At 44.7% G+C, this 24,076-nt stretch overlaps 2 protein-coding genes across 9 annotated transcripts in view; one reads left to right on the forward strand and one right to left on the reverse strand.

The window, feature by feature from the left end:
* The window catches only part of MCF2 (MCF.2 cell line derived transforming sequence), a 51,270-nt gene extending 39,394 nt beyond the window's left edge, over positions 1 to 11,876 (forward strand). For 7 of the 8 annotated variants that reach the window (XM_078380562.1, XM_078380559.1, XM_078380560.1 and 4 more), the window contains 7 exons: positions 287 to 365; positions 671 to 734; positions 2,606 to 2,712; positions 4,142 to 4,254; positions 5,246 to 5,358; positions 6,135 to 6,235; positions 9,593 to 11,876. In XM_078380562.1, coding sequence (XP_078236688.1) covers positions 287 to 365; positions 671 to 734; positions 2,606 to 2,712; positions 4,142 to 4,254; positions 5,246 to 5,358; positions 6,135 to 6,235; positions 9,593 to 9,633 — 618 coding nt within the window. In that variant the 3' untranslated portion in view covers positions 9,634 to 11,876. The remainder of the gene's footprint in view (positions 1 to 286; positions 366 to 670; positions 735 to 2,605; positions 2,713 to 4,141; positions 4,255 to 5,245; positions 5,359 to 6,134; positions 6,236 to 9,592) is intronic. The other variant, XM_078380561.1, reaches the window with a different exon arrangement.
* A 337-nt stretch (positions 11,877 to 12,213) lies between these two features.
* On the reverse strand, positions 12,214 to 22,408 carry LOC110084962 (coagulation factor IX). The gene is made up of 8 exons (XM_020804727.3): positions 22,191 to 22,408; positions 19,799 to 19,962; positions 19,148 to 19,172; positions 18,172 to 18,285; positions 16,754 to 16,882; positions 15,966 to 16,186; positions 13,818 to 13,932; positions 12,214 to 13,347 (listed from the first exon to the last, which is right to left on the reverse strand). Exons 1-8 carry the CDS (start codon positions 22,255 to 22,257, stop codon positions 12,803 to 12,805), a joined length of 1,380 nt encoding a protein of 459 aa, XP_020660386.3. The 5' UTR covers positions 22,258 to 22,408; the 3' UTR covers positions 12,214 to 12,802.
* Between the last annotated feature and the right edge of the window lie 1,668 nt (positions 22,409 to 24,076).

A 24,076-nucleotide genomic window follows, 5' to 3' on the forward strand; every position in this document is an offset into this window, starting at 1 on the left:
GGGAGAGAGAGTACAGATTGGATGATTGTTAAGAAACATGCAAGCAACCCATTCAGTGCTTCACATTCTTAAATAAACAGTCATCCTAATTTGGGGTTATTGACACAATTTTGTGAATTCCACAGTGTTTTTGTTGTGTTTTGCAAAAGCTGTGCCATGTCCTCCTCCGCCCCCCAATTCATCTCATCACTTGATGTTTGAGTCTCTTAATTTTTTATAGTGGAGACCCTCTTCTCCTGATTCAGAAGAAGCAACCTAACTTTAGACTGTTTTCCTCCCTTGTCAGGCTCAAACCGTTGATCTGAAGATGGCGTGGCTGAATGAAATCAGAAAGATTTTGTTCAAACAGCAGGAACTTATTAAAGGTAGGTTGAGAGGTACCAGACGTGGCTTCCAAGGAGAGCGTCTCAGTATCAATAAGAGAGCCAGCTTGTTGTCTTTCCCCAAGGAAAATCAGGTTGTTTTTGAAGGACTTGCCCTGTTGATGAGAAGCAAGACTCTGTCGGTCTGAGGTTTTTAAGGGCTGAAATTGTACCTCTTTGTCACTCCTTCTTGGCATGGCTTTGCAACATTGAAAAGCATGGAGGGAAATTAGTGGAAGCTCTGCTTTCAAAACATGTCAGTGATTCAGAAGATAGGAAACCCATGTCCTTTTGTCTCGTAATCACAGTTGAGAAGCAGTCGGCGCCTTCAAGCACAGACCAGATCCAACTTTCTCCCCCGATGAATGATGGGTAAGTCAGCAGAAACCAATTAGGATGGCTGATTCTTCACTACGGCCTCCTGGTTTAAGTGCTGTGATGTATTAAAATCAATTAAATTGTAAATTGGATTGGAGGTTTATTCTTAGAAAAGAGTTGTTTAATTCAGTTGATTTCTCTAAGTGAAAGTGTATGACTTCAGTTTCCATTTTTTCTATTAACTTTCCTCACAATTCATTTAGCGTCAGAATTAAATTAGGGTTGGCTACTACGTCATAAGAAGCTGGCTAGATCGCTTAGTGGTTTAGTTCTCTGGCTGCAGAGCCACCAGAGACCTGAACCACTGAGATGTCCAGCAATCGTACAGTATTCTGATTTAGCAGCTAACACTCATTTAATTCTGATGTTAAATTAGTGGGGAATTCAATTTCCCACAGTATCTCTTGGGAGAAGAGCCAGCCTGTGTAGCCTTGGGCAAGCTGCACAGTCCCAGAGTGCCCCTAGAGGAAGGGAATGGTAATACATTTCTGAATAAAGTGGTGCCTTGCATTACGATGTTAATTCGTTCCAGTGAAATCGCTGTAGAACGGAAACATCATAAAGTGAAATAAAAAAGCTCATAGAAACGCATTAAAACCCGATTAATACATTTCTATGGGCTTGAAACTCATCGTCCAGCGAAGATTCTCCATAGCGCGGCCATTTTCGCTGCCCGTGCAGCAAGGAATCCATCCCAGAAAAGAGCGGGGAGCCTTTTTTTTTTTACCCGGCGGCCATTTTGAAACCGCCAATCAGCTGGCCGAAAATCATCATTTTGCAAGAATCAGTTCCCGAAGCATGGAACCGATCATTGCAAAGCGAAATTCCCCCATAGGAAACATCGTTTTGCGATCGCAATAACTTCGCTGTAAAGTCAATGAATGAATCAATTTATGGTCATTAAACGTATACTCATGCAACAAAATTCACAAAGAACACTCAGAGACCAGCCCACACACATACACAACACGCACACGCACACGCACACGCACACACACGCACACACACACACACAGATCTCTACCTTCATAACTGATATTATTACTAAATCATATATTTGCAGGGTTGTAGTGGAAATATCAGATTAAATCCCAAGAGAGGCATGTTCTGCTCACATCAGGTCATGGAACTCATCAAGTCAGTTGAGTTCGTGGTTTCTCTGTCAGCCTGACCTTTGTCACAGCGTGGGTTTTAGGATAAAGTGGAGAGAAGGCTGCGTATATTGAGGGGGATGATGTTGTGTAAATATTAAAGAACTAGTAGTGAAAAAAAACACGGTCAAAATTCCAATTAAGCAACACATCTCTAGATGCATTTTTAAAGCTCTTGGTTTGATTTAGGCATTCACCAACAGAATGAAAAGGATAGTTTAATTTCGTTCTGTTTTGTTTTTAACTTCCTTCTAGGAAGGCATTTGATCCTGTAACATGAAGTGACGTGGAAATTTTAAATTAATGAAATACTTGAAATAGTTTAACCTTTCAAGAGAAATACAGTAATCGAATTAGATTTCCCAGCTTATAAGTGATTGGCCTCCCCTATTAATCATTTCACATTAACTCTCTCATTAAATGTGGTGGTACTAAATACCAGTGTTGGCCAACCTTGGGTGACCCAGATGGTCTTGGACTGCAACTCCCAGAAGCCTTCAGCAGTAGCTGTGCAGGCCGGGTGTTTCTGGGAGTTGCGGTCCATGAACACTGGGTGACCCAAGGTTTAAACCACGGCTATAGACTATGCTGACCATCTGTGCCTGTTAAGTCAATGAAATGAACGTTGAGATTGCAGCCGTGAGCTTGTTCATGACTTGAAAGGTCTCCTTCCCTTTGATTCTCTGGATTGATATTTTGTATGTGTGTTTCCAGGAAAAAACCCCGAGCCTCCGTCAGTTCAGAGGAAAATGATTCTGACCGCACCAGCCCTATAACTGTGGAGAGTGGCACTTCTCCACCCCAGAACAAGCCGAACAGGTGTACGTCCGTCAACTTCCACCTCTTCTTTCGCTTATCTGTGCAGTTTTTGTGGGTTGTCCTCTCCTCCTGGGTCCTCTGGGGCCACTCACTGTTTCAGGCTGGATCAGGCTCTATCCTCGGGAAGTGGTGGAGAGCGAGGATGGGCCTCAGACCCCCAACTCACACCCTACTTCTGATGGCCACTGGTATTCGGCATGGTCAATGGAGTGGAAGGGTTAATGAGCACTCATGGGTTTGGAATGGGAGAGGAAAGTGGACATTAGTAGACACACACACACCAAGTGGCAGGCTAGTATCAGCACACCTGCAGAGGTTCTCTGCCAGTTGGACCTGACGGTGGAATGCGCTGCAGGACACCTTCTCTCTACCAAAGCCACCATCTTTTCTTGGAGAGCAAAGAGGTAAAATTGAGCAATGGATGGGCGTATCATTTTGAAGGTTCATCTGCTTTTTGGCATGATGTGTTAGTAGGCCGTTTGATGGTGACTGTAATTATTTTGCCAGTGCAGGAGCATTCAAAGGTGAGAATGCCATGTGCACTCCTAGTGTGGTTGCATCCACAAGAAAAGGGAAGGATAAATCTGGAGAGGCTAGGAGCTTGGGGTGAAATGAAGCTTTCGTTCCATGGGCTTCTGCATTTGCCTTATAGGTGAAAACAAAATAAAAAGTAAACGTTTATAAAGAGAGAGAGAGGGGGGTACCTTAAAGACTTTTAAAAAAATTTTTTAGCTTTCATGGACAAATCCACTTCATCAAACCTAAGCTCACATTAAAAAAAATTTAAACGTTCATCTTTACGGTGCCACCCCATTTTTGTCTTTTTAAAAAAACTTTTTATTTTGTTTTCACCTCTAATGCTTGCACAAACCAACACACTGCCACTTCAACAGCTCCTGTGCTAGTTGACCATGCCACACTTTATATTGTCTTGATGGGGAAAAGGTTATGTGGAAATCCGGGCTTAAACGTTACAGTTTTAGACAGAGCTAAGAAAAATGGCATTTTGGGCTTAGGTGCCAGGTTTCCCCCTACCCCAGCCGGGTTAAGGAATTGTGGGATGTTTTGTCTAACAAAGATGTCTAAGATTTGCCTAAGTCCATCCAGGAGCAGTCTCTCCATTGGATCATCTTGACCCTAAATTGTCTAAGGCAGGGGTCTTCAACCTTGGGTCACCCAGGCATTCTTGGACTGCAACTCCCAGAAGCCTTCACCACTAGCTGTGCTGGCCAGGATTTCTGGGAGTTGCAGTCCAAGAACATCTGGGCAGGAAGCCTCGGTCTAAAGCTTAATAGCTAAGAGTCTTCATCTTGAATTCCACTTGGAAATGAACCAGCAGCATCTAAAAGGGATAAATGACTAAAAGGCTATTTTTTTTGGTAACTCCTGACCTTCAGTTGCCAACTGTCCTGTATCCTCTCTTCCCTGCAGCCTGGCCGGGCATGTCCCATTCCTTGGAAATCTGTGAAGGGCTTGATGGCTGGTCTGGCCAGAGCTACTTCTTGACGTGCTCCGACACGGAAGAGGAAGATGGGAATCAACTGGTTAGTGGGAGTGATTTATATAGCCATGACAGAAGGAGGAACAGCCAGAATTCCAAGGAAATTCTTTGCTCCTGAGATGGTGTGGTTGAGACACTATCGGTTGGCCTTGTGGAGCGAAGTCTTAGTTTTAAAGAAGGGGCTGGCAGCATATGGCCCTGCGGCCCGCATACACCTTCCACCTACCTGTTCCAGTATCCCCTGCAAAGCTCAATGAGTTAGGTATAGGACTGTGGAAACAGAGGTTTGGAGCTTAGTTACCTACTGTATGTCCCAGGAGAACAGCCAGCCTGTGTAGCCTTGGTCAAGTGGTACAGCCCCATAGAAAGGAAGAGTTAACCACTTCTGAGTACTCTCCACCTAGGAAACCCAAGTCGGACTTATCTGGCACAGGTCACAGGGTCCAAAAAGCTTATCTGCTCCTTGTTCTAAGGACTGGAGCGTCATGCTTTCCTGTGAAACTCACTGCCACAAGATCTGGTGATAGGCTCCATGCTGGGATGTGGGTCCCAGAAGGGAAATTGGATGTGTTCGTAGAGAGAGGAGAGTGGTCTGTCAAGTATAGTAAAAAGAATGTGACCTAGTTCTAAAAGTGACCCTGGTGGGAATGAAGAAAAGCCCTTTGATCCCATGCATCATTGAGAAAATACTGCCAGATTCATTTAGAAATAAATACAATGAGATAGGCTTTTCCGCCGTGGTTGCAGTCTAAAGGACATAACACAAAAGGAAAAGGTACAAGCAGGGAGGAGGAAAACCTCAGCAATGTTAGGAAGATGTAGTTGATTACAGAGTTCTTTCTGGCAGATGTGGAAAAGCAAGCTTTCCTTCTGGTTACCTAGCCAACCACTTTGGTCTCTCGCTTGCTGAGATGCTCCACCAGAGATTGGGACAGTGCTTTGTATTCTGAGTTGTACGGTTGGCCTTCTGTAAAGCTCTCGTTGCCCTTGGAAGCCACTGGCTGCATTCCCTGTCTTTCTGCTTTGTCTGGCAGTCCCCAGGAAAGTATAAGGCCTTGGCCGACTGTGAGAAGGGAGATTCGGAGGACTTGCTAGTGAAGCACGGAGACATCATCGAACTACTGCATGAAAACGGAGAGGGACAATGGTAGGTCCTTCTCGGAACATCTGCTTTCCTCCAAGGGGTAAACAGCCTTCTGACCCAAGTTAGTCCAGGGCAATCTTTGGTGGGTTTTTTGGTCCAGTGCATCAAGATAGAGCTTGCAATCTCCAGAAGCTCCTAGTCAGCAGAGTTCATGCCCAAGCTGATGGTGGGTTTCCGATAGAGGGAGTTTGAAAAGTACAGTGGTGCCTCACTTAACGATGATAATCCGTTCCAGGAAAATCGCTGTTAAGCGAAAATGTTGTAAAGCGAAATTAAAAAGCCCATTGAAACGCATTGAAAACCCTTCAATGCATTCCAATGAGCTAAAAACTCACCGTCCAGCGAAGATCCTCCATACGGCAGCCATTTTCGGTGCCTGTATAGTGAGGAATCTGTCCCTAAGCACAGCAGGGAGTCATTATAAGCACCAGGGTGCCATTTTGAAAACCCGACGGTCAGCTGTTTGTGATTGTCGTAAAGCGAAAATTGGTTCCCAAAGCACGGAACCAATCATCGCTAAGCGAAATTCCCCCATTTAGACCATCGTTTTGCAATCGCAAAAACATCATCGTAAAGCGGATTCCTTGTAATGCAGGGTAATCGTTAAGCGGGGCATGACTGTACCTTTTCTAAGCTCTGAGTGGAGAGAAAGCAATCTTTATAGCTCATTTCACTCTTCCTTTTGTTCTTCCTTCCTTTTGTTCTTTCTTTCTTTCTTTCTTTCTTTCTTTCTTTCTTTCTTTCTTTCTTTCTTTCTTTCTTTCTTTCTTTCTTTCTAGGCTAGTCAAAAACCTCAACCAGAGGAAAGAAGGCTGGTTAACCCTCAATAGTTTGCAGCTAATCCTGGGAGACGGCAGGTTTCGAAGTGGCAGAGTTGCAGGTATTCTCTGACCGCAAACACCTTCCCCATCAACTGTTTTGGATCTGGACTGATCAAGTGTATGGAAGCATTTGCTTCTTTGCTGGCTTGCTTAAGAGAATTCCTGGCTTTTGCCATTCTTTTCTGAATTCAGCTAAGAAAAGCATGGGATTGGGGGGGGGCATAAATCTATAATCTGCTGCAAAAGGAAATTAGCAATATAGCGATGCACAATCTTTTACTTCCCCCATTTTGGTTTGCTCCTTGCGATTTTCATTTCTGTGAACAATGAACTGGCCAAGACTTGTATGGAATGCAGAAGACTTGAGATTTAAGTTAAGCAAGGGCGTAAAGCATTTGAGGACTCCTCACCATGAAGCAGATTTACCTGTAGGAGCCCGTAATCTCCTTTCACACACAAAAATAAAAAGCTTATTTCTGGATCAGTAGGAGACCCTACCCATGGTCCCATAGCCTTGGTCAGAACCTGTACCTGTTATTCCTCTGCCATTCATGAGGGACAGAAGCATGCGTTCCTTATTTAACATTAAGACAAATGCTTTAAGCCGACACCCTCCTTTCATGCTCCATTGTAGTCAAATGCAATTTCAATACAAATTTGTGAGTGTGACATCAGATACATGGTTGTTTGGACGAGCCAGGTCCAATCCTCGTTGCAATAATACGGCTTTGGAATATTTCCAACTCAAACAGAAATGTTCTGCATGAAACCCCACCTGCCTCCCTTTTATGCCAAAGATCACATGGTTGCTGGTTTGCCAAAGGTCTCCTCCCCCCCCCAAAAAAAAGTATGTCCCACGGCTTTGCCAACTGCAAAATATTTGGTGACGAATATGGATGAAACTGCTGTCAGTTTTGGCCCACCTTGAATGAAGGCACTCAAGAAACTAGTTTTGCAAAAGCAAACTTTCTGCTGCATCTGTACCAAATGTGGTGTTGATCTTAAGTCCAGTTTCATAGTTACTTTTTTTTTTGGCTTGGGGCTCCTCTATTTTTTAAAAGTTGATTTACAGAATGCTGATTCCTGCTATCAGCATAATTTATTGATAGCCACCTGGGCAACAATAATGATGTCCGTGTAACAAACCACCCCTAGGAGAATCCTCCTTTGAAAATCCTCTTGAACAGGTTCACACCATCAATCGTAAGACCTATTACCAGCCTGTTTGCATTTCATTAAAAACAGCTTCACTTCTTAGAAAGGGATTGGACAAACATGGCATGCAAATGCATCTGGGTAGCTGTAAATGAAGTGGATTAATCTGTCTACTCATTTTTTGGGGGGGGGGGAATTTAACCAACATACACCAGGACGGCGCACTTTAATCTCCCAGAGTCACATTGTGTGAAGTCCTTCCAAACCTACAAGGTAGACCTTCCAGCACACTGTCATCAAACGACGTGTGAACTGACCGTGTAGGTTGTTGCTTGGACATTTCTTTTCCATCTTTCTATTGAGATTTCACCCACCCACCTGAGCCAATGTATTATACTGGGGTTGCGGGAACATTCCGTGACATGTTTCAGGGAACCCCCAGTGCTGAGAAGCAGAAGTGATGTACAGTGGACCCTCTACTTACAGAATTAATCCGTATTGGAATGGTGGCTGTAGGTCGAAAAGTCTGTAGGTCGAGTCTCCATTGACCTACAATGCATTGAAAACCGATTAATCCCGCAACCGGCCGTTTTTGTTCCGTTTTTGTTCCATTTTGGTTTTTTTCTGGTCTGTAGGTCGATTCTCCGGCTGCAAGTCAAACCTAAATTTTGCAGCCAGAGAAATCTGTAAGTCGAGCCGTCTGCAAGTCGAGGGTCCGCTGTGTTCCTCAAGCAGGGTCAGCACCCTGGAGAGCTCCTGTAAAACTTCCAGCTAAACCTAGAACTGCAAGGGAAGGTGATGCCTTTAGAGCCAATTCACCGCTCTTAGGAAATGGGAATCACCAACCTCCACCAGTTTCAAGAAATGCAGGATCACATTTACTAAACTTCAACCCTAACTACAGCCTTAAAACTTGAATGCTACTCATAGCTGTGAATACACCGGAATTCTCACAGATAAGGAATGGGGGCTTTGGGGTTAACTTCTGTTAACTTCTGTTTCCTAGGCACTGTTTTTACATTGCCTGCGTTTGGAAGCAGTTGTGTTGACCCAGATATTTTGGAGTCGTTTTGAGGGTCCTTAACTCAATTCAGCGCCGGAGATTCAAAGGAGGAAAACCAGAATGGAAGCACATTAGAGATTTGAGCTCTTACGAGTTTCTCGAAAGGGCCTGAAAACGGAAGAGGAAGCCCCATGAAAGAACCCAAAACAAAAACAGACCCCCCTCCTCATCCCTCCTTAGGGGGTCATACAATTCTTCCTCAATTCAAGTGTATTGGTAATCCTAGTGAATGGATATGAGTCTTTTTCTCTCTCTCTACCATGCCCCTGGGTCCTCCTTACAAGATTTCACAGGCCAGGGAAATATTTAGCCAAAGGCCAATTAGAAAAATTGGAAAACTGTTCGCAATGCGCTGGTTTGCACATTTTCAATGCACTTTAGGAGTTTAGGTCACAAGCGTACGGATGGCCGCCTTAATTTACAACATGCCTGCAGAATGCCAAGTTGTGTGCTTTAAAAAGGTACAGTGGTGCCTCGCTTGACGAAGATAATTCATTCCAGCGAAATTGCTGTAGAGTGAAAACGTCATAAAGCAAAATGAAAAAGCCCATTGAAACGCATTGAAACCGCTCAATGCGTTCCAATGGGCTGAATAACTCACCGTCCAGTGAAGCTCCTCCATAGGGGCGGCCATTTTCGCTGCCTGTAAAGCGAGGAATCCATCCAAAAACACAGCAGGGAGCCATTTTGAGCAGCCGGTGGCCATTTTGAAAACCCGACGATCAGCTGTTTTGATCGTCGTAATGCGAAGAATCGGTTCCCGAAGGAGGGAACCGATCGTCACAAAGCAAAAAAAAAAACATTAAAACATCGTTTTGCGATCGCAATTGCAATTGCAAAAACATTGTTGTGAAGCGGATTTGTCGTTATATGGGGTAATCGTTAAGCGGGGCACAACTGTATATTGTTACCTCTTAACACAGAAAGCAGCCTTCCTACCATGCTTCTTTTCATGAGTATCATGGGGCTGATAAAGACATAGATAATAATAGAGAAGTGATAAGCTAGCAGTGTAGGCCTCAGCTTCTAGGGTCCTTATTCACCTATGACCCTAATGCTATGTCTACATTTCTGAGTTTTTCCTTTAGCTGGCAGCTTGGTTGAGGCTGTCTGGAACTCCTGCTTGATCACAAAAGGCCTTTTATGCATGGCATATACACTCATTCTGACGTTAATGTCACTTTCCATTGCCTTTTAGACGCTGCCCTGTATAAGGCAAGAAAATTAAGCTCCCCCTGAATTTGAAGGGAGAACTTGAGGTCATGTCACTTTTGAACACTCCAGTGGAGGTTTGAAATGGCTGCTGAAGAAAAAAAAAGAGAGCAATTATGTCATTGCTGGGAAGACTGTGTACTACCCATCATCCATCAGCATCCACCGCCCATCACAGCTTCACCAACACCCACCGTGACCATCAACAGAAGCCATTCTTTCTTGAAAAAACATGGCGCCATTTGTTTATCCCATGTGGGGTGGAATTGAACCCCTTCTCACCATCGTAGCATCTAGCAAACGTCATCCAAGAACTCCATCTGGTGGTCTCCACAACCTTCCTTAAGATGACCGGAGCTTTTTCTTACAGGTCCCTTCTTTTCCCCAACTACCCATCCAGGTTATTTTTTTCTGGAAAGGTGTGAACCTGGCCCAGCAGACCTCAGCCTCAGGAAGACCATATTAGGGGCTGAGTGACATATAGCATGGCAATAATCTTGAGGGGAAGCGGGGTCCCCTTTTGCTCTTGGACCCAGGGTTCTTGCAAGGATTCAGGTGGCTTTATTGTGTAACAACTCACCTGGGCTTCTTTGCCTCCCTAGGAGTGAGGTGTCCACGTTTACATTGTAATTTTAATTGGAGGACAGTTATGTGCCATAACTGAGTTCAGTGTTCACATTTGCACTATAAGCTTGTTTGCAACAAGACTGCACTCCTCAGCATCTTCAGAAAGAACAACGTGATGCTGGAATGAGGGTAATGCATTCTCTTTTACCCTTTCCTTTCTTCCCCTTTTTTTCTGAAGCTTACAGAACTTTTTTTCTATTCTCTGTTTCTTCTCAATTTTTCTGTGCCGATCCGTAAATAAACAGGTGATAAGATATACACATCTAATCTCAGTAAAGATAGTGTTGAGGGTTGTGACTGTCCTGATTGTGACAGTAAAAACAAAAGGGTCAAATTGAATGCCAAAAGAGAATCAATACAGGAGGACCTCCGTGTCTGTGGGTGACCGGTTCCAGGCCCCCTCGCAGATACTGAAAAATGCATTATAGTGAACACTATATATACCATGGTCTCTGGCTCCTTCTAGTGGCCAGTTCTGGTGACTTAATCTTTAGAAACATATGCCGTATTTTACTGTGTATAAGACTATACTTTCGTCTAAAATCTTTAGACTAAAAATTGATGGTCATCTTATACACGGAAGTAAGCTGAGAAGAGGACAAAAACAAGTGGAGGGGAAAGCAGGGATCAAAGCGATCTTGCAGCGCTTTGATCCCTTTCCCCCTACACTTGCTAAGCCCCACTTAGATTTCTTAATTTTGGATTAGAAAAGTGGGGGCGTCTTATACACAGAAAATACGGTATTTCTAAGAGTTTTCTTTTAGTATTTTTAATATTTTCAGACTGGATGAGTGAATCAGTGGATACTGATCCCGTGGATATGGGGGTCCTACTGTATATTTCAGTATGCTGATATTGTTCATTTATTTTGCTTCCATGACACAATGGGGGAAAATGTTCTTTTATTTAAAAGAAGAAAGCCATAGATGCCAAGTTTGCCACAAGGCTGTGGAGGGGGGGCTGTTTGTTAGCCTTTGGCAGGTTACCCAGAAAAGAAAGAATAATGTGGATCCATTTTCAGTTAACAGAAACAACGTGGAATGCCTTCAGAGAATTCCTAATGCATTCATTTGACAGATATTCACAACAGACTTAATTCCATCAAAAGTTTAAATGCAAGTTTGAAGATCAAAACAGGGTCAAGTCAATTGTTGCCAAAAGGCTTGCGTTTCTGTGTGAAGTGGGCCCCTTTTTTTCAACTTCATACTTTAAATACTTTGCACCACCAGCCACTACACCCACGGAATCGCTTGATCATCTAATCCCGTCTTCTCTAGGTCTGAATTTTACATACTTTTATTTATGAAAATGCCTAGTTTTGCAAATCTATGTGTCCTGTCTCAGGCTGTGGCCAGAAGCCATGATTCCTCAGGAGTAAGTGCCACTGGACTTCCTTCTAAGTGGACAGGCATAGTGTTGCACAGTTCAAACTTAAAAATTTGCACAAAATTGTTGACGCAATCTTAAAAAGTAGACAGGTTTCCTGCCTGACCTTAAAACATGTATGGTATTCCAAGCTGCACCAGAGGGGCTTCTCCCCACTGCCTAGAAAGTTAAATTATAATTGTAAATCTACTTGTACAATATGTGTTAAATCTGTACCTAAGATGTAAACATTGTTAAATAAAGAAATTATATGAGAACTTCTCATCTTATGTGGTGGGTTTTGTGCTGCTAGAACCCAAAGCAACGACATCTTCTTGTTTGATGTGGTCATTTATTGTTGGTATCACTACACTTCATTAAAATACACAAAAATGCACTGAGGGATTTGCTTATTTGCCCCAAATATTTACCAAAATTATTTCACAGCGATGGGTTCTACAGCACCGGCTCTACCCTTTGGCTTTATTGCTTTGTGTTTTCCTCGCTCTTCCGGGAGTGAATCCTGGCCATCTCTTGCTGTGAAAGTATTGCCATGTATGGTTCCTTGGGAATCTGAGAAACTATTTTCAGAAAAAGCGGTGAGATTATGTGCACGTTTGTTTCTGCCCATCTGGGAAAGAAGATGATTCTAGACATGGTAAGCCAACCAAAAAATAATAATAATTAAACAGAACTGCAAAATCATTTTAGACATACAGGCGTGCACTTTTTGCAGACTTTCAGAAGTTAAGGGCCAATCAGTACTTTATAGGTAACCGTCGACAGAAGTTGAAATCCGATGGGGTTTCAGAGATGTGATTGAGGCAGATCTTCAATTACACCTGTAGATGAAGAGTTATATTTGCACCCCGTCCGAATGACAAAGCACCCGTGGAAAGCAAGCTCCTTTGTAAATTGCAGGAGATGGGGACAGCTGTTGTGACCATCACCCATCTTTCAACACTTAAGAACTTAACCTTCCAAGGGTGGGTCATCTGGAAAGTATCTTCTGGTCCTTAGCCACAAGCTTAGGTACGACGGCCTTAAGTCATCATGTGTCTGTTGGGTTTAAGTTTTTATTTCAGGGGCTTTTCCTTCTATAAACAGCCTTCCCCTCTTCTTGCGCATCATACGGGGGTGATGTAGGGCTTCCATAGGGCTTAAGCTTGGGAAAGGAGGGGAATCAAGATGTTGGCTTTTCGGCCTACTTAAGCCTCGTGGTGTCTCTTATCCATTTAAGATACTGAGAAACCCGGGTGTAGACGCCATATTTGCCTTTCTGGCCACACTGCTCCCCCCAGCTGGTTATTCCCGTCAAAAACCAGGTGCCTTCAATGTCGGTGGCATAGGGGCCCCCACTGTCTCCTTGGCACGTGTCTCTGGCTTCGGTCGGATGTCCTGCGCAGAACATGTATCGTGTGATGGGATACCTGGTGCTTCTCAGGCAGGTGGGGCGGTCAATAAACTGAACCCGTAGGACTTGAAGGACGCTGGCCATGCGCCCGCCGTGAAGCAGCTTCCCCCAGCCACTGACGGTGCCTAGTCCATGCCTGAGGAGGTTGTTGGTGAACTCCTTGTCAGCGATACATATGGGGGTGACGTAATGATTGAACTCCAGGGGCGTTTCGAGCTCCAGAAGGGCAATGTCGTTGTGGTACTTGTTCGTCTTGTTGTACGTGGGGTGGAGGATCGCCCTCACGACGCGGCGGTATTGTTCCGTGTGATCCAAAGCATCGACGTTGTGTTCGCCTGGTGAAAAGAGACAGAGAGGTCACTGGGGCGGACCGAGGTTAAAAAGCCAAAGGCATCTCTACTTGGGTATGAGCGAGAATTTTGATTTTGCTTTCGTTTCTGAGCTGAGAGCTCCGAAATCCACAATGTTTGAATGTGGAGCTGGCTGGATAGCTCCATGGTTTAGGCCTCTGGCTGCGGAGCCCGAATTTGGGAGTTGGATTCCCTACTGCAGCTGCTGCAGGAAGGACTAGCCTGGGTAGCCTTGGGCAAGCTGCACAGTCCTAGGATGTCCCCAGAAGAAGGGAATGGGAAACCACTACAGAATATTCTCTACCTAGAAAACCCTGGGAAGAGTCATCGTAAGTCAGAATTGACTTGAAGGCAGGTAATTATTATTACTGAATGTGGGAGGCTGAATGCGAGCAACCTTTTTCCAGGTAGAGAATGCTCATCCGCCAGCGCAAGGTTTGGCTGGGATGACTTGCCTGCTACAATCATGTGGGGCTCGAATTCGAGGCAGTGCGCCGCCGTGACAATCCACTTTTCATTGAGGATGGAGCCGCCGCAGTAGCCTTTCCGCTCAGGGCTGAGCAGGTGTACCTGTGAACGCAAGAAGTTTTCCATCAACCCACAATGGAGTTGAATTCCTGTTCAAAGAGAAAACGGAGTCTGGCAAATGGCGAAGATGACTATTCCGAGTGATAGCGCCTCGGAGGGCACACAAGTCTGCAAGCTGGAAAAGTTACTTTTTTTAGCGGCATCTCCCACAGCTCTACTGTTCTCGTGGACGCTTAGGGAGACTAGGTAAGCGTGGACATGAGGTTTAGCCAAATCTCAAATCCTGAATTGAATTGGCCTGATTTGGACCCATCTGTATGGATTTTGGACTAAAGGAGAATGGGCAAATTTTGGTTCTGGGGCAAAGCAGAATTTCTTTAGACTGATTCTGGAATCTGATTTCTATAATGATTGAGGAAGGACCAGACTTTAGGGGGGAGGAGGAATTAGAGGAAGAAGTGACTGGGAGGAAGGAGGGGACCCGAGCTAGCTATGCTTAGGGAGGACAGTCGTGACATGGAATCAAAGACCAGAATCTCACTTCAATGATGATGTGCGCAGGGAGGTGAGCCCTGTGCCTTATCTGGAATTTAGAACATGTACTTCCTTTTGTTAGGCTGAATTTTGTCTCCAAATAGCATGCAGATCTTTTTTTAAAAAAATACATTGCAACCAGTTTTCATTTTCTCTTGCAAGTCTGTGGGGAGGTTGAGAATTTGATAAAAAGTCTTTTTCGATCCGGGGCACCCGTTGAATTGGGTGGGACCTAAATCATAACAATGGAGATAAATCCTTATGGGATGCATTGGCATGCAAATCAATACACGTATCTTTGCATGACCCTAATTCTGGGAGCTATGGTTCAAAAATAGAGATGGTGCTCATCTACCCCCAAAGTGATGTTTTAAGGGATGTTAAGTAGGCAGTGGGACCTCCAGCCCCCAGAGAGTTTTGTAAAGCAAACATTTCAGGGAGCGGGGCAGAATTGCTCACCCCTGATGTACAGGATCAGGGCTCATGAATTGTAGTACCCCTGGGGAATACTCTCTCACATGCCAAGAAAACCCCATGCCTGAAAGCTGTGAAGCAGATGGATCCATAGTGTGGCCAGCAGGAACTGGGAGCTTCTCATAGCTTGTCGTAGTTTTCAGCAGGGTTTTGCTGGGACATATTGGGGGGGGGGGGCAACTGCCTCTAGAAGTCAAGTAGACAATTCTACAGGAATAGCTGGTCAAAGAAGCTGGCTGGATAGCTCAGTGGTTTAGGTCTAAAGCTTTGGGGCCAGAGATTAGGAGTTTGATTCCCCACTGGGTCTACTAGGAGCAGAGTCAGCCTGTGTGGCTCTGGGCAAATCACACAGTCCCAAGGAGAAGGAAATGGGAAATCACTTCTAAATATTTTCTATGTGGGAAATCCTGAAAAGAGTCACTGTAAGTCAGAATTGAGTTGATGGCACATACAGAAACACACAGAACTGGTAAAAAAACCCTCTCTTCTGGGCAAAGTTTGGTTACAATTTGTATGTTGTGTACCATGAATAAAAATGTAGGTGGAATTAAAATAAGGTACGGCTGAAGCTTTTTCACTGATATCCTTCCATAAACGGGGTACAGAATAGTGGAGTGAAAATGTGAGAGGTTCTGGACTGGACTATTTTTAAGCTCTCCTTGAAGCCCCAAACCTAAGGGCCATCCACTTTTTGGCTCCACCTTACGTACTGGAAAACAGATGTGCATTCTGCTGATGTTTCCCACCATGGGAAATTCAAAAACTCTGCAGCTCCTAAAACCTTCCTTATCCAAATCATTTAGGAGTCCATCTGGAGGACAAGAGGGAGGGAGGTTTCGGAGAGAGACGTTGGACATGGGACTTGTCCCTGTTCTGTTTAAGCTCAGTGGTCTTTCAAACAGAGGAGGTGAATTTTGGGCATTCAAGGCCAAGCAAAAGGGCTGGAGAGACAGAGGTGGATGACTGGAAGGGTGTTTTTTCCTGCATCCCGCTTGGTCCTAACCAGAAATTTGCAACGTTCCAGCCATCAGCCGACCTGCAAAGCCACCCAGATGATTTTCCATTACCTGCCAGGGAACCTCCCCTTTCAAGCTGTCCGAGCCACCAACCACTCGTATATTGGACCTCGTCTGGGCAACAATCTGTGTGGTGTTGTCTGATTCCAATGCTTCCTCTTCCAGATGATCCTCGGTACTATTGGTGAAATTCAAAGTATCCAGCGTGTTTTGGGAGCGAGTGATTTTCTTGGCAGCCTCTGGGGCTGTGATTCTCCCACAAGGAAAAGGCACTGCAGGGGCAGGAACAGAAAAAAAAGAAAGGAAGAAGAAGAGGAAGAAGAAGAAAGCCCTTGTGGATTCTCATCTGTGAAAATGTAGAGCATGCAAAAGGTGGGTCAGACTCTCCTAAAAGATGTCTGGGTGATTGGGGCTGGAATAACAAGGGCAGAGGAAGTACTGTGTTGTAATGAAGGCACAGGCAAGTAAGAATCATTAGCTTTGCCAAAGACCTGCTCCTTCTAGTGATGGAAAGTGCTAGAACTCCTAAGCATTTATGGTGCCTGTTTTCCACCTCAAAAACTGCTATTACAGATAACCCAATATTAAAAATGGGGATTCCTTTGCAGCTGAGAGCATCTGAGTGCACAATGAAAGCATTCTTCCTCTCCTGTAACTTTCTTGTTTTCTGATTGGCCTCTGGCACTTGAGCACAGCATTCCTTGGACAGCTGATTCCTCAGTCACAGAAGCTTTAATGAATCACGGCTCTCCAACACTAGCGTGTGCTCAGGTGAGCTCCCTCTCGCATCTGCTTCTACTGTCCGCTTCCAGCACCCAAAATGCTTAATTTTGCACTACCTGTGGCCACACAGCCTCTCTGGTCGTCATCAAGCCTGTAACCTGGAGCGCAGGAACACACCGCTTTCCCCGTTGGGCCGTTCTTGCAGAACTGCTTGCAACCTCCGTTCTTTGTGGAGCAGGTGGCATCTGTTTGCGGATTGAGAGAGAAGAGCAGGGAAAAGGAAGGGCATCAGAAGTGCATGGCAAGAAAAGAGGCCTTAAAATAAGGAAGGAGAAGATGCTGGTGGAAGAAAGACAGGAAAATCTGGGTTTACTGCTCACAGGAGAGCACAGAATGGCTTGTGTGTGTTGTGTGGTGTTACAGGGGGACTCTTTGTGGGTGTCGCATGCAGGCATACACACAGAGACTAAATCGTCTCGCTAGTGTCAATTAGAGTAGACCCCCTGTATGTATGGGGCATAGCCAGTCCATTTTCCCCTGCAAGTCCCATTGACTGAACGGGCCTCGCCTCCTTTAGACTTAACAGTTGCATCGAGTTCACTGTTGGCAGACCTGGGACGTTGCAATCCCCAAAAGTAACTTCTCTGAGCTCAGTCCATGTGCAAAGGGGAGAGGAAGGGACTTCGGCCATACTGAAATAGTGATGACGTGGCTGTCTTACTGCGGCTTTGATGAAAAATGGTAGAACCTGATAGATTCAAGCCTGCCAAAAATGTCCCAAAGAGGTGGGGTTTTGCTTCTGGCTCCACAACTCCAAAGGCCAAGAAATGGCCTGAGATTGCTTTGCAAGATCGGGACCCGCATGGCCAGCAGGAAAAAGGATGCTAAGCTTTACATAGTAAAAGTTCACCTAGTGTGGAGGACACCATGCATTATGACACAGAATACCCCACTAGAGATGGGCACAAACTGGAAGAACAGTGGTTTCGGATGGTTTGTGGTTCATGGTAACCCACGAACCCTTGAAACATCACAACCCACCCACCCTGAAAACGGGCCGGTTTGTGGCTCGCTCACCCCGTTCCCACTGCTCCTGTCTCCTCCGTGCCTGGTCCTGCTGCCACCGCCTCCACTGCTGCCCCCATCAGAGACCGTGGGCCGGCTTCCCTTCCAGGAGCCAGGATTGCTGCCTCTGCACATGTGCCCACTTACCTGCTGGGCGGTGGGCGCATGCGCAGAGAAGTGAAGCTGGACCTCTGATGATGGTGGCAGGACCAGACAGGTGATGGAGCAGCGGGAAAGGGGTGGGCGGGCATCTCATTTTGCCGAAGCAAAACGAGTTTGGTGCTTCATTTTGTTACGGCCAAACGGGATCGCTGAACTGAACCACAAACCAAACTACGAACCAGACCGATGCGTCGGTTTTTCTGGCTCATGGCTCGGTTGGTGCCCATCTCTATATCAGGCTCGCCACTGCTGTTGGTAAGTGCCTCTTTAAGTCAATAAACCCACTTGATCGCAGCCGCTCACGTACCTAGTTCGCAGTTCCTGCCTTCGAAACCTGCCAGACACCAGCATATGTAGTTGCTCACGTCATCCTGACACCGGCCTCCATTCTGGCAAGGGTTAGACAAGCATTGATCGCCATCTTGGAAACAAAGGTGGGAGACGGTTCAATGCAACAGTTGTTACAGGTATTATTGCTTTGAGCTGTCCAGAATGGCCATTGGCCAGATGAGTGTTACACAAAATCGGATGTCTGGATGGGTGGATGGATACATTTGAGGTTCATGACCCTGTTTTGACTGCAACTAGAATCTGGAAAAGTTCGTGTTTCTCTGCGTCTCCCAGGGATTCAGGGAGTTGATTGTAGTCCCAGTAAGGAACTCTTCCAGGGTCTAACGGCAGCAATAAGATCTTCCAAACAATACAAATTGCAAAAATTCGTGATTGACGGATGAGATTATATTTCTGATGGTCTTCTGTATTTGTACTTAAATGAATAGGGTTGTGTTTGTTTGTTTTAAGTTTGTTGTTTGGTCTGGTGCATGTTTCTGCTCTTCCTATGAGACTGCAGGTGATTTCATATCTCAGATGTAGCTAAGTTTCACACCAGAAAAAAATTGTATTCTAGGGATGTGGAGTGAAATCTACTTCCTTTAAGTACTGGAACAGACATGTACCTGATAAAGTAATGAATTGCAGCACATTTTTGAGACACATAAACTAAAGATTCACTAGGTGAGTATTTTTTCCAACACTTTGACTAAATACGACAGCCCAAACTCTCATGGGACTCTTCAGAGGGATATAAATGCATCCTCCATCATTCCCAGTCAACAGCTGGGGATGATGGGGGTTGTAGTTTGACACACCTGAAAACCCCTGAGCTAAGGAGCCAAACGTATCCCATGAGGTGCACTTTCTGTGACTCCTCCTGGAACACATCTACTTTTCTTGTTTATCAATTTCTCTCACGTACACAGAGATTCAATTAAACAATCACTTACCGAGGTATACCTTCCAAAATTCCATCTACAAAGAAAATGGTAAAAATGAATTGAAATACAAATACAAACAAGGAAGCAATTAAACGCTTCAAGCTACTGATAGTCCCACTGAAGCAATGGGATCCACACAGGTGTGGACTCACTGTCATGCAGCTAAATCAATGGGTGTGCTCAGGCTCAACGGACTAAAATGGGATTTGTTATACCACATTTGTGCAGAGATAATTGGTTCTCTTCCCTAAATCCATTGTGTTGTGCCTGGTACAAGTTGGTAGATTTCTGTGCTCTGGTTACACGATGGTTCCCAACCTTGGGTCCCCAGTTGTTGTTCTTGGACTAAAACTCCCAGAATCCTTCACCACTGACTGTGCTTTCGGGAACATTTGCCAGTGCAGAGATAATTGATTCGCTTCCCTAACCCATTGTGTTGTGCCTGGTACAAGTTGGTAGATTTCCATGCTCAGGTTACATAATGGTTTCCAACCTTGTTTCCCCAGATGTTCTTGGACTAAAATTCCCAGTAGCTCAAGAACAACATCTGGGGACCCAAGGTTGGGAACCACGATTCTAGTGTAGAAAAAAACTCTGCTTGAATGACTCGTATCAGTCTCCCCTTGTGTTAGATCTGGCCTCCCAGCAGTCAAAACTTACTGTCTTCTCATCGTTCTCAAAAACTTCTCTGGCTTCCTCAAAGCTGCATTGTTCTTCTAAGCATTCGCGCTCGAGGTTTCCCTGGACCATCTCCTCCAGCCGTCCTGTATTGTACCTTTTATACCGCTGCAAAAGAGCGTTTGCCTCTTCCCGGTTTACAAAAACTTTGGGAGGCAAAGAAATGATTAAAGCAGAAAGAAAGATGGACAACAATGAACAGAAACAGTGGTTTTCCAAGAGGCACAGCCCGCAATCCCACAGGTAGATGTTATTGGTGAGAGGGACGCAGGGATGTAGTTCAGACTGTGCACTAGGGATGCCGGTGGGGAACGCTCCTGGGTCAATAAGTGGCTTTAAAAATCCTTAAAAGCAAATAACTAAATGTTCAGGGAGGAACAGCCTAACCCAGCTTTTGCCTCAATGTTGATCTTGTGCTTTCAGGGAGCTGGCAACACAGTGGGGAATTTTGTTTATTTGTTTAAAGGTGCAATAATGAAACCTGTCCCCTGTTTCTGCTGCATCTCTTGTCTACTTCTGCTGCATCTCTTGTCTACTTCTGAGATTATGTATGGGAATATTCTGAAACCTTAGAATGGAAATTCTCTCCCCCCCCCCCCGGTGTGATGTGTTGTCACATTGGAATTCTCATAATGTTCGTAGTGGAACTTGCAAGGTATTTAAGATATTTAAGGAGTGGTTTTTATCAGTGCCACCTACCCATGAGTTTCCATGGCCGTGCAGGGATTTGGACCCAGTTCTCCTGAATCTTTGTCTATCTTTCCACTACACTGACTATTGCGTATCTCCATGTGGAATGCTAATGATGTGCTTTTCTGTCCATTAGAGCCCCCCGTATCTATGGGATCAGTATCTGTTGATTCACTTACCCACAGTCTGGAAATATTAAAAGAAAAATCCTAGAAATAGGTATTTACCAAGTTACTAAGCGTGGCCACTAGAGTGAGACGGAGACCATGCATTCGCTATTAAAATAGCATTTGCTGTATTTTCAGCATCTGTGGGGGTGTGGCTTGGAACCCACTATACATCTTTGTTTCCAGCACCCAGGCTTAGGTGTAGCTTTAAGGATTTACAGCTACATGCAAGAAAGAGCTGTTTCTTGTGAGCACCTTCGGCCTCCTCCATCATGTAGCACATCTAATTGGCAACATTTGGGACCACGGGGTGCTTGCAGTTAACCTCTGCATGTCCTCAGGTTTAATCCCCGACACATTTTGAAGAGATTTTGCAGGACTTAGCTTTTCCAGCATTGAGGTCCTTCTGTCTCAACCTTTCCTTGGTTGACAGGAGCCTATATATTTATAGCCTCCAGTCTGTACAAGAAAGCATTACCCTTGAGTTCGAAGCTCTGACTTTTGCAGAAGTGCAACTGAAGTTTTAGAGGGAAAGGAAGTCCAGGAGGAAGAAATGAAATTGGGATTATTTTCTATGATCCTATCACGTTGCCCGTTCTACTCGGGAATCTCTAATATCCCAACCATCAAATGCAAAACGAATCTAATTCAGAGCCAGTTATGATGCGTTTCTCGCACTGACATCTTCTCTAAAGAGGGGTGCCTTTCCTGAGGATCTTGCCTTCTCTGCCTCCGTTGAGATAATAATTATTAACTTCTCCCATTGCGACCTACAGCTTATTTGCCCAAGGTAAGCCCCGGGTGACTCGGGCAGACAAACCATCGTACAGTACTTCTTAAACTCCCTAATTTCGGTGGGTAAGATGCGAGCAGGGCCCCACAAGACAATTTTAGCTGGACCGTGCTTCTACTTGGTAGTGCATAGGCTACAAGCACCACCTAAAACAGACAAAAAGACAACACACACACTACACTTTTTGTTCATATTAAACAATATCTTCATTATGCATTTTAAATACCTCTTGGCATTAATGTTCCAAAGCTCAGATAAATTCATTTCTCCCCTCCCAGTATTTCTACTCTATATCTGCGTTGCAACCAACACTTGGAAGAAGCTACTTCGGAACGCCTATCATCCCCCAACTGGGAGCCTGTGGCCCTGCTGGCTAGGGATTCTGGGTACTGTAGTTTCCCAGAAAAGGAATATTTCCAGTCTCTTGTCTGTAATTCTCCTTTCTCCTTCTTAACAGCATTTTTAATGCTTGAGCCCTAAACCCATTCTCTCCATGGTGGATCTGAAAGTGGAACAGCTCGGTTGAGGATCAAATAAAGTCCTTTAGATTAGAGAAAGTTGGATTTCAAATGGGGTTGCTCTAGAAGAAGAGGAAAATGGTCACCGTCTGCCGTTCCGAGTTGCCTGTAAATGATCAATTCTTTATCAGCTAGCAGAAAGGGGCTCTTATCTCAGGGCGAAATTAAAAACACAAGCATTTTTGTCAGCTTTGCAAGAGACCAACCTGCACATTCGGCGTGGAGCAGCCATCCTAGGAGACCAACGGTGATTAGAAAGAAGCAGCATGCCATTTTCCCGAAAAGGGGTTGCTAATGGATTGCGAAATGGGAGCTGCAGGATCAGTCCATCGTTCCAAAGGGCAGGAACCTGTTTGCTTTGTTTGGGGGAATAAACGCTGAAGATAGCCTTCATGTTTGAAGGTCCTTCAAAGGGTATCTCCCAGAGCTTCTAAAATGGCTGCCCTTATATTTGAGCAAACGGTGTTTGCTGTGCGATCATTTCCCCACTAAATTCTCAGGAGGGTCATAGACTCAGGCTACCGATTGCCAGTTCTTTGCTTAAAAAAAAAATTGATGAGGCATCTGGCATGTCAAATGGAGTGTAGAATACAAAGATGGATTCATTTGTAACAAGAAGGTTTCCAGAGACACCATGAGAGCCACAAAGAAGTCTTTAAGGGTCACTGAAGGGTGGATATTTATTTATTGATTGATTGATTGATTGATTGATTGATTGATTGATTGATTTGATTTGATTTGATTTGATTTGATTTATACCCCGCCTATCTGGTCCGAAAGGACCACTCTAGGCGGATATGACCAGACTGAACTTAATGAGGGCCATGCTCCAGATTCGGACAAATTCTGAATTACTATCCGAATCAGCCTGACGTTGACCAGTTTTTATAAGGTCCAGACTGATATGGAAGGGTCAAGTGACATTACGGTTCTTTCAGATGGACATTTGTTCCATTGTTTGGTGCATTGCAGGAGCAAATTGGTTTGCTCATTAAAAAGCAATTTAAGCCATACACTGAATTAAAATACAATTGAATAATTAAAAGGAGGTAAACATTAAAAACTATATTAATTTTAAAATGGCATTCAGGGACTTGAAAAGAAGGGTCTTCAGCTGTCAGTGGAAGGATAAAAGGGAAGGGGGCCAGCTTGATCTCCTGAGGGAGAGCATTCCAGATCTTGGGAGCTGCCACAGAGAAGGCCCTGTCTCATGTTCCCATCAGCTGTGCCTACACTGGCAACGGGACCAAGAGGAGGGCCTCCTCTGATGATCTTAAAGGCTGAGAAAGTTCATAAGGGGAGATATGGTCCTTCAGGTGGCCTGCCTTTGTGAAAAGTGGGGATTGAAGCCACAGCTGCAGGCAGTTTCATGATCAACACTACCCCCAAAATCTAATTACTTTGATTAAATTGATTAAAAGTTGATTATTTTTTTAAAAAAAATCAAAAGTTGATTATTTTTTAAAAAAATAATCAAAGTGATTTTTTTAAAAAATTAATCTAAGTGATTCAGTGTATCAGTGACAGTCTAGCACAGGCAAAACTAATAATTTCACTTCTGATTGGATGGTTTAATGAGGTCTCAAGCAATGTCATGACTCTTTTCAGTGCCTTCCTCTGAAGGCCATTGGAGCTGTTCACCCTCTTCCCACTTTGGGCATCACCTTGCTCCGTGGCGCATGCATGCACGCACACACGCACACAGAGCAAAAGAGAGAGAGAAGATAATACCATTGAACATCAGATGTGGGCCATCTGAGCCCAAGGAATGTACCACTAGTGTCCATATGGGGACCCTGGAGAAAGAGGTGGAGGAGTGGACTTTGAAAGAACAACAACAACAACAACAACAACAACACCCAGGAAAGGAACTGGTTACAGGGAGAGCCATTTTGTGGGGCAGGGAGGAATGTATAAAAGTGGGAGGAGAAGGACGGCAGTTACAAATGGAGGTAGAGGGTGAATGTTGTTGAGGAGAGGAGAGTGCTGAGGATGATAAGAGTGAAGAAGGCTGGATGGAGATAGTGAAAGAAAAGGCCAAGAGATAATGGAAAGGACAGATTTATAGGAAGCCACCATTCTGGGGCCAAAC

Source organism: Pogona vitticeps, chromosome 11, assembly GCF_051106095.1.
Source record: "Pogona vitticeps strain Pit_001003342236 chromosome 11, PviZW2.1, whole genome shotgun sequence".
NCBI classification, from domain to species: domain Eukaryota; kingdom Metazoa; phylum Chordata; class Lepidosauria; order Squamata; family Agamidae; genus Pogona; species Pogona vitticeps.